At 44.5% G+C, this 10,000-nt stretch overlaps 1 protein-coding gene across 5 annotated transcripts in view; it reads left to right on the top strand.

The window, feature by feature from the left end:
• Window positions 1-7,922: 7,922 nt before the first annotated feature.
• LOC135111666 (synaptotagmin-14-like) overlaps window positions 7,923-10,000 on the top strand; it is a 58,114-nt gene continuing 56,036 nt past the window's right edge. For 4 of the 5 annotated variants that reach the window (XM_064025214.1, XM_064025216.1, XM_064025215.1 and 1 more), the window contains exon 1: window positions 7,923-8,635. In XM_064025214.1, coding sequence (XP_063881284.1) covers window positions 8,608-8,635 — 28 coding nt within the window. In that variant the 5' untranslated portion in view covers window positions 7,923-8,607. The remainder of the gene's footprint in view (window positions 8,636-10,000) is intronic. The other variant, XM_064025217.1, reaches the window with a different exon arrangement.

Here is a 10,000-nt window from a genome sequence, read left to right on the forward strand (position 1 = left end):
TCTTCCCTTCTCCTGTTTCTTCCATCTCTCTCTCTCTTTCTCACTTTCTCTTTTTCCTTCGTTCTTATCGTTATCTTCTTCCTTTCTTTCGTTCCTCTTTCACTCGCCTTTTTACTCTTTATTTCCTTATCTGTTATTTCCTCTTCGCTCTATCTCTTCTGGTTTGTTCTTCTTCTCTCTCTCTCTCTCTCTCTCTCTCTCTCTCTCTCTCTCTCTCTCTCTCTCTCTCTCTCTCTCTCTCTCTCTCTCTCTCTCTCTCTCTCTCTCTCTCTCCATAATACACCTTAGGCACGTGTATATAATTAATGTAATCACCATATTAATGAAAGGACAGGTAATCATCGCCTAAGAGAGAAAGAGAGAGAGAGAGAGAGAGAGAGAGAGAGAGAGAGAGAGAGAGAGAGAGAGAGAGAGAGAGAGAGAGAGAGAGAGAGAGAGAGAGGTGAGGGGGCACACACTCACATAACCACACACACACACACACACACACACACACACACACACACACACACACACACACACACACACACACACACACACACACACACACACACACACACACACACACACACACACACACACACACACACACACACACACACACACACACACACACCTGTAGAATATAAAAGGTGAATTGAAGGTGTCAGTCAGTTACCTGTAAAAGAGAGAGAGAGAGAGAGAGAGAGAGAGAGAGAGAGAGAGAGAGAGAGAGAGAGAGAGAGAGAGAGAGAGAGAGAGAGAGAGAGAGAGAGAGAGAGAGAGAGAGAGAGAGAGTCACGTGTGTGTTGTGTTTATATTTTTATCTTCCCTGTCATTATTATTATTATTATTATTATTATTATTATTATTATTATTGTTGTTGTTGTTGTTGTTGTTGTTGTTGTTGTTGTTGTTGTTGTTTTATCTTCTAGTTGTTTTTTCTCTTTTTTTTTTGTTTTTTTCTTCTTTATATTTTTTTTTACTTTTTTCTTTGTAGTTTATTATTTCTACTTTTTATTTTTTTTATTTCCGTGTTCTATTTTATCAGTTCACTTATCTGTTATTCCTCTTTTCCTTTCCTTGGTTCTGTTTTTCATCAATCCGCCAGTTCGTTATTCATGTTTGCTTATATTGCTTTTATAATTTTCTTCGTCTTTTTTTTTTCCTGTCTTTATTTCCATTCAATTATACATCTATTCCTATTTTTTCCGTTTCTTCTATTTCCTTTTCTTTTCAGCGCGCAACCTGTTTTTTCTTTTTTTTTTCATCCTTTAAATCTATCTCTTCTTTATTCCTCTATTTTCACTTTTTTTATTCACATCTATCTCTTCCTATTCCTATTTATCTACTCCTATTATTCTATTCATTCTATTCTCTTGTCAATTCAACATTTAGCTTTTCTTTTTTCCATCCTTTCCATCTATCTCTCCTTTATTAATGTTTATATTTGTCTATTTCATCTCTTTCTATTCATATCTATCTCTCTCTCTATGCATATTTATTATTTATCTGTTCCTGTTATTCTATTCATTTTATCCCCTTGTCTTTTCAACACGTGACCTGTTTTGACCCTTTTTTTCCCCCTCGGGTGGCCGTTCAATATTGGCCTGACGTGACCCCATGACCCACATTCCCCTCACACATCCGCCTGGCCCTCTCTGCCTCTCCATTTTCTGTTTCCATATACCGTTTTCTTTTTTTTTTCTTTTCCCCTGATTTTCTTTAAAGTCTCCCTGTTAATTTCTTGTCGTCCCTCCGCCTCCGTTTTCTGTTTCAAATTTTCTTCTTTTTTTTTTCGTTTCAATATATCGTTTTCTTTTTCGTTTTTTTTTTATCTGTTCTGTCGAGTTTATTCTTCATTTTCTGTCTTCCATGTTGTTTTGTTTGCTTTTTTATCACTTTTTCCTATTCCATTTTCCTATTTTTTATTCAGTTTTTCTCCTCTTTTCCCGTTTTTCATTAGTTTGTTTCCTTTTCTTTCGTTTATTTTTCTTGTTTTCAGTTTTTTTTTACTTTTCTTGTTTTCTGTCATTTTGTGTTTCTTGTTTAATTTTCTCTCTCTATTCTCCCTTCCGTTCTTTTTTTTCGTTTTTCTTTTCATTTGTTTCCATTTCTCTCGTTCTTCTTGTTTTCCTTATTCCTCATTATTTTTTCCTTTCTCTAATTATTTTTTTATCGTGTTTCATTCCCTTTTCCTTATTCTTATATATCCTTCAAATTGATCTCATCATCGTCATCATCATCATTATTTTCTTCTTCTTCTTCTTCTTCTTCTTCTTCTTCTTCTTCTTCTTCTTCTTCTTCTTCTTCTTCTTCTTCTTCTTCTTCTTCTTCTTCTTCTTCTTCTTCTCCTCCTTCTCCTCCTCCTCCTCCTCCTCCTCCTCCTCCTCCTCCTCCTCCTCCTCCTCCTCCTCCTCCTCCTCCTCCTCCTCCTCCTTCCACTCCTCCTCCTTCAGGTGTTTGTTGGCGTCTCTCAGGTGAAAATGATGATGATGATGATGATGATGATGGTGGTGGTGGTGGTGGTGGTGGTGGTGGATCAAAAAAAGTAAAGAAGGTAACCCAAGGATGCGAGAGAGAGAGAGAGAGAGAGAGAGAGAGAGAGAGAGAGAGAGAGAGAGAGAGAGAGAGAGAGAGAGAGAGAGAGAGAGAGAGTCGTCTGAGATATCCTTTGAAGTACATAATTCGGTTACGAAGATGACTAAGAAGGAAAGAAAATAAGCAAGTGAAGAGGAAGAGGAGGAGGAGGAGGAGGAGGAGGAGGAGGAGGAGGAGGAGGAGGAGGAAGACAGGAAAAAATATGGAATGGAATTAAGGGAAGCGAGAGGAAAGAGAAAAAGATGTTGGGGTTGCTAAGTTAAGGATTGGACAGGAGAGAGAGAGAGAGAGAGAGAGAGAGAGAGAGAGAGAGAGAGAGAGAGAGAGAGAGAGAGAGAGAGAGAGAGAGAATCATCAATACTCTCGTAAACATTGAACTGTATTACGTATTATTATGTAGTGTATGTGTGTGTGTGTGTGTGTGTGTGTGTGTGTGTGTGTGTGTGTGTGTGTGTGTGTGTGTGTGTGTGTGTGTGTCCCGGAAGCTTACTGCCTCTCACTACACACCTGAGCAACAAGTGAGAGCGAGACAGGTGGGGATATTCTCTCTCTCTCTCTCTCTCTCTCTCTCTCTCTCTCTCTCTCTCTCTCTCTCTCTCTCTCTCTCTCTCTCTCTCTCTCTCTCTCTCTCTCTCTCTCTCTCTCTCTGATTTGATAATGTTTTTAGCTTCACTTTGTATATTTGTATCATTAGTATCCTTAGAGAGAGAGAGAGAGAGAGAGAGAGAGAGAGAGAGAGAGAGAGAGAGAGAGAGAGAGAGAGAGAGAGAGAGAGAGAGAGGTTGGGGGGGATGTAGCAGGTTGTGTTGCTATGGATGACGTAGGTTGGACGAGGAAGAAGAAGAGGAGATGGAGAAGGAGGAGGAGGAGGAGGAGGAGAGGAAGGAGGAGGAGGAGGAGGAGCAGGAGGAGGAGGAGGAGGAGGAGGAGGAAAAATCAGGTCCAGAAAATAATGAGTATGTAGAAAAGAAAGAAAAAAAGAATAAGGAAAAAGAATGATAAAAATGGAATAGGAGTAAACGAAAGAGAAAGAAGACTCATCTCTGTCTCCAAACACTTCTTTCTTCTCGTGTGTTTCTTCTCTCTCTCATTTTCTTCCAACTTCACTCTTTCCCTCTTTCCCTCCTTCCCTCCTCTTCTCCCTCTCCACATTCAGGCACCTTTTGTACGCAGCGACGGTCAATACCTGGCTTCTCCTCCTCTTCCTCCTCCTCCTCCTCCTCTCATTTCTCTTCTCCCTCCCCTCCCTCCTCCTCATCCCTTTCCATTACCTTCACCTCGCTCGCTATGCACCTGTGTGTGTGTGTGTGTGTGTGTGTGTGTGTGTGTGTGTGTGTGTGTGTGTGTGTGTGTGTGTGTGTGTGTGTGTGTGTGTTGTCTTTTCTCAGTGTATGTGGTTTTATTTAGTCTGTCATTCAGTTTTTTAGTTCAAATATCGATTTTTTTTTAACCAATATTAGTTTTTTTTAATATTTTTTTATTTACTTTCATATATATTTCATTTTAGTATTTTAACTTATCACGAACCAATTTCTTAGGGCCAAAAAGTCTGCTGCAGTTTGTCCGTCCTTTGTGTTCATTGGTGTTCGTGTGTTCCGCCACGTGTAATTGGCTCCCACTAAATGAAATATGGATGGAGGTTCCCCTAGAGTAATGCGCCTGTCGGGTACACTGCCACGCCCGCCACCACCGCCCCGCCCATCGCCGCCCAGTGTTCCCCGCCCTTCCTCTGCGTTCTCTGCCTCCCAGCATCCTCCTTCTTCCTCCTCCCTTCCGTTTTGTCATTTCTCTTTTTGTTATCCATATTTCTCTTCTTTCCTCTTTCGTTCTCTTCCTTCTACATTTCTATATTCCTCTTTTTTTTCCTCTTCCTTTCTTCCATCATCCTTTTGCTTTGCTATATATTCCTCTTTGTTTCCTTTCCTCTCATGTCGTCATTTTAGTTTTCCTTATTTTTCTTTCCCTTCTCCGTTTTCATTCTTTTTATCCTACTTTTCCCATATTCCTATTTCTTCCTCTTCCTTTCTTCCAGCATCCTGTTGCTTTTCTATATTCCTCTTCATTTCGTTTCTCCCATTTTTCTACTTTTTCATATTTCTCTTCTCTTCCTTTCCTTTCTTCCAGCTTCTTTTCTCCATATTAATCTTTCCTTTTCTTCCTTTCCTTTCCCTAAGATCCTTCTACTTTTCCATATTCCCCTTTCTTTCTTTCCCTCAGCCTCTTCCTAGATCTTCATATTTCTCTCCTTTCTCTTTTGTTTTCCTTTTCTCATTCTTTATTTGTTCCCTGTTATCTTCTGTACTTCATTATTAACCTTTCTTCTGTCTTCTTATTCCTTCTTGTTTGCTTCTACGTCCTTCATCTTTCCACTTTATTATCGCCTTCTCCTCCTATTCTCTTCTTTCTTCTTTTTTTCATCTTTCCTTTCTTCTTCCAGTCCACCATCTTCGTATGTTTTCATCTCTTCTTATTCTTTCTTCTCTCTCGATATCACTCGTTTCTTTTCTTCTTTTTCTCTATTCTTCTTCGTTTTCCCTTTCCTTATTTTTTCCTATTCCTTCATCTTGTTTTCTATCTTTTATTCTATACTTTTATTCCTTAATCTCACGTTAATTATGATCTTTTTCCTGTATTTTCACTATCTTTACATCCATATTTCTTTATCGCCTTCCCTATCCTTCATTTTTCTTCTTTCCCTTTAATTATTTCATGTTTCTATCTCTTGTATATTTTTCTTTCTTGTCTATCCTTCTCTTATCCTTCCTTTTTTTTCACCACTATTCATGTCTTTTTCCTTCTTCAGGTTTCCCTCCTTTGCAAACAATACATCGCCTTCTTAAGCGGGTATTTTTCACCTTATAGAGCCAAAAATAAGGTGTGTATATTTATTTCCTTATTCCTTGTATCTTACCTTCTCTCTCTCTCTCTCTCTCTCTCTCTCTCTCTCTCTCTCTCTCTCTCTCTCTCTCTCTCTCTCTCTCTCTCTCTCTCTCTCTCTCTCTCTCTCTCGACAATGGCGCAACAGTATTTTGTGTTATTTTTGTCACCCTGTGTTTTGTATTGATACTGTTCGCTATATTCTCCCTTTTTAGCAATTTTATTTATATTTTGCTCGTCTGTTCCTATTCTTATTTTATTTATCTGCGTCTGTCTCTGGTTCACTGTTTCTTTGTCTCCGTTTCTGCTGCTGTTTCTGTCTGTGTCGCTGTCTGTCTGTTTTCTATTGGTATATTTTTTAGCTTTTCTTTTTCTTTCGTCGTTTATGTTCTTGCTTGTTTGTTCTCTCGTCTGCACTGTTTTCAAAGGCTACATGAATTGTTGGCTTTATTGTCATGAGAGTTTCCCCCACTAGTGACGCTGAATACTTACTAATTAACTGCTGAAATCGTGAACATACTCTTAAAATCTCCTATAGTTTCCACTGCGTCGTGCTGGAGTACCTAACCCTTTTACTTCTATACGAAACAATTAACAGCACAAGAAGCAATGCATGAAATCTTTATCAGCATCTACAAGAGAGTTAAGGAGGGAAAGAATAGATGTTGGAATTTCTACCCAGGTTAAAAGATTGCAGGTGGCTGTAGAAGAAGTAAAGGTGTGTCAGAGTGGTTAGTGACTGAGGAAAAAAAAATGTACTTACTCCTAATAGCAATCAAAGGGTTAAGATAGAGTTGAAATTCTAGTATGACCTTGTATAATTGATGGTTTTTTTTACTTACACTATTGATTAAGCCTCTCCATCCTTGCTATCTCACGTGCTCCTGAAAAGTCCAACACCTTCACTGCACAGACTATTACAGTATTCAAGATAGAGCCGAAATTCTAATGTGTTCATATATATGTTTGTTACCTTCGCCCTTGATAAGACTCTCTACCCTGGCTACTCCACCACCACCACCACCACCACCACCACAACCACCACCACCACCACCACCACCACCACCACCACCACCACTTCCTCCTCCTCATTCACACGGACACCAGCCATTCTTGCCTTGCGGCGGCGGCGGCACCTGCACCCACGCCACCATTCACGATTTTCCGCCATTCATACCACGATCACTTTGCCCCGAGGCGTTGTCCCGGGGAGAGAGAGAGAGAGAGAGAGAGAGAGAGAGAGAGAGAGAGAGAGAGAGAGAGAGAGAGAGAGAGAGAGAGTTAAGTATGAGATGTTTTTTTTCCTCTACCAGGTTTAGTCCCACCCTAAGGCGCAGGTGTGTATGTGTGTGTGTGTGTGTGTGTGTGTGTGTGTGTGTGTGTGTGTGTGTGTGTGTGTTTGTCCCTGCGCTGTTCCCTGTCCTCCCTTCCTACGTATCTCAGCATCCGTGGTACTTCCCCTTCTGAGTGTCCCGCGCCCCGCATCGCCCCCTCTCCTTCCCTTTCAGAGGTGCCACCACCCCACCGCCCCTTCCTCTCTCCTGCACCTCCCTGCCTGGAGCCTCTTCCCGGGACGCAGGCCGTGGAAAGTACCGATATCAATGCCAGAGGAACCAATTTTAACAACAGCCACTGCAACCATGATCACAACAACAGTAATCATAACAGCATCATTAACGATGATAACAACGCCAGAGTAGTAATTAATGTGCCAGACCTGCGTGGTGTAGGTCAGGGAGCGGAGGAGCATCACCTGTCACACCTGGGCGGCCTCGCGGTACCTGGCTCGGCCCTTCAGGTGAGCTAGGCACCGCAGGGCCGTCGTGGTGTTGCCGGTGCACGCGGTCTGGTGGTGACTCGCGGCCAGCACGAGGCTCGGGCGTGTGTGGGTGAGCGGGGGAGTCACGCCGAGGAGGGGAGCCAGGAGCCATGGGGCGGGTGTCGGGCTATAAATAGGAGGATGGAAAATTGCGGTGTTGTCGGAAGCTTCATGTAGCGATGGCTCGATGACATGTGGCAACGCAGGGAGTGAAGCAAGCAGTGGCGGCAGGGCGACCTCGTGTGTGAGGCGCCCGTGGCTACTGCAGCAGGCGGGGCAGGCTGAGAGGTGCTTCACGGCGCCCATCACACCCTCACACCTCCTGCTGGGAAAGAATGTAAGAAAAAAATTCTGGTCATGAGCAGCTCCAGGAAAACACGCAGTTCTCTCCCCGTGGTGTCGACGTGCGGCTTTTAAAACTTGCTCGCCATCGCCTCTGTGTGGACCCAGAGGGAGCGTGGAGCCTCTGTTTAGTCACACCTGATATTCCAGAACATCCAGACACCCGTGTGGGGCCGTGCACGTACAGAAGGCACGAGCAGATGAGAAAAGGGCAAGTGATATTAAACGCCTAGCGACATCTGGCGAGTGAACGCGGCGGTGGCGGCGGCGGCGGCGGCGGCGGCGGCGGCGGCGGCGGTGGTGGCCGAGACTCAGGTGGCACGGGGAGGCAGGCAGCGAGTGTGAGTTGGACAGTGGCAGGCGGGAGTGGCCCCAACGCTGAGCTCTCCACGATCGATATTTACCTTGGCAGTATCAGTCGTCAGAGGGTGTGAGCAGGGCAGCAGCAAGACACGGCCCTGGACGAGTGTGTGACGCGATGCTGAGCTGAGCGCTGACCTGCTGCCGGGGAAAGAGAGCGAGCGAACGAACGAGCGAGCGAGAACACCCCTTGGAGATAGAAACGCGAGCAAGGCCAAACAAACAGAAGATTCTAAGTAAGAGGAAGAGTAAGAGGTCGAGAAAGTCACCGCCTCAAGCCCGCATGAATGGTAGCACAAGTTGAACGCGCTGAGTCGCGAACATGGGCGGTGAAGGGAGGGCGTGAGGCGAGCTCCCATGCGCCCCTGCTACCAGTACCCGGTGTGCATGTCAATGAGGGACTCACGCTACCGGGCGGCGTCCACCAGAGGAACCTGTGATTCAAGGTGTTGATCAGAGTGCCTAGAGCGGGCGGCGGCGGGGGTGGAGGCGGTGGCGGCGGCGGCGGTGGTGTTGTTGGCGGTGGCTCTCCCCTGACCGTGTTGGTAACCTCAAGTGACACGTGTTTGACCCCCGATGACCTGGAAGAGGACTCCCCGCTGGCGCCATGTAGAGCAGGCGACCTAGCCATGTTGTCCTCGCCCGCCGTGATCGAAGGTGAGGCGCCCTGCACACACACACACACACACACACACACACACACACACACACACACAGTAGCTCTTGGCGGCTGACTGGTCGTGTTTATTAGTCCTTAGCGCTCGTGCTTTTGTTTTCAAGGGTCTTTTGTGTGTGTGTGTGTGTGTGTGTGTGTGTGTGTGTGTGTGTGTGTGTGTGTGTGTGTGTGTGTGTGTGTATGCTTTTGAGGGGGTAGGAGGAGGGTGTTGGAAGAGGAGTGGAACCGTTGTTGTTGTTGTTGTTTTGTTGTTGTTGTTGTTGTTGTTATTGTTTTTCTTCTTTTTCTTCTCCTCCTTTGTCTTCTTTCTCCTTTTAGTTTGATATTTACTGTCTTTGTTGTTGTTGTTGTTGTTGTTACTGTTGTTGTTGTTGTTGTTACTGTTGTTGTTGTTGTTGTTGTTGTTGTTGTCGTTGTTGTTGTTACCATCTTCATCCGCATCGTTCGCAGTTCCTCCTCTTCCTCCTCCTCCTCCTTCTCCTCCTCTTCCTCCTCTTCCTCCTCTTCCTTCCCCCACGCACTAAAAATATTCACAAACTAGAAATATAATCTTCGCTACACTTTTAGGAGAAGACAAGATGCTGCAAATCCTTCTTTGAGCGAGAGCAAATATTTTACTCCTTCCATGCAAAATTCCTTAAACCCTTCCTCCTCCTCCTCCTCCTCCTCCTCCTCCATTCGTCGTCTTCTTCCTGTTCCTCTTTTGCATCCTTCGTGTTTTATGGTTCCCTGTTACCCCCGCTCCTCCTCCTCCTCCTCCTCCTCCTCCTCCTCCTCCTCCTCCTCCTCCTCCTCCTCCTCCTCCTCCTCCTCCTCCTCCTCCTCCTCCAGAAGCAACACAAACATTTTCCTTAGCAACACACCACCAGGTTCTTCTTCCCTCATGTGACAACACTGTGGTGGGTCTCTCCCTAAGCAACACGCAATACCCTCCAGGGCAACACAAATACGGCAGAGCGAGAGAGAGAGAGAGAGAGAGAGAGAGAGAGAGAGAGAGAGAGAGAGAGAGAGAGAGAGAGAGAGAGAGAGAGAGAGAGAGACGATTGATTAGATACATAAATGTTTCCTTCTTTGTTAGTTGGTGATTGTTTTATTTCTCTCTCTCTCTCTCTCTCTCTCTCTCTCTCTCTCTCTCTCTCTCTCTCTCTCTCTCTCTCTCTCTCTCTCTCTCTCTCTCTCTCTCTCTCTCTCTCTCTCTCTCTCAGTGTGTGTGTGTGTGTGTGTGTGTGTGTGAGAGAGAGAGAGAGAGAGAGAGAGAGAGAGAGAGAGAGAGAGAGAGAGAGAGAGAGAGAGAGAGAGAGAGAGAGGAGAAAGAGACGAAAATTGAGCAGAATGAAGGAGAAGGA

The sequence above is a fragment of the Scylla paramamosain genome, chromosome 22 (genome assembly GCF_035594125.1).
Source record: "Scylla paramamosain isolate STU-SP2022 chromosome 22, ASM3559412v1, whole genome shotgun sequence".
NCBI classification, from domain to species: domain Eukaryota; kingdom Metazoa; phylum Arthropoda; class Malacostraca; order Decapoda; family Portunidae; genus Scylla; species Scylla paramamosain.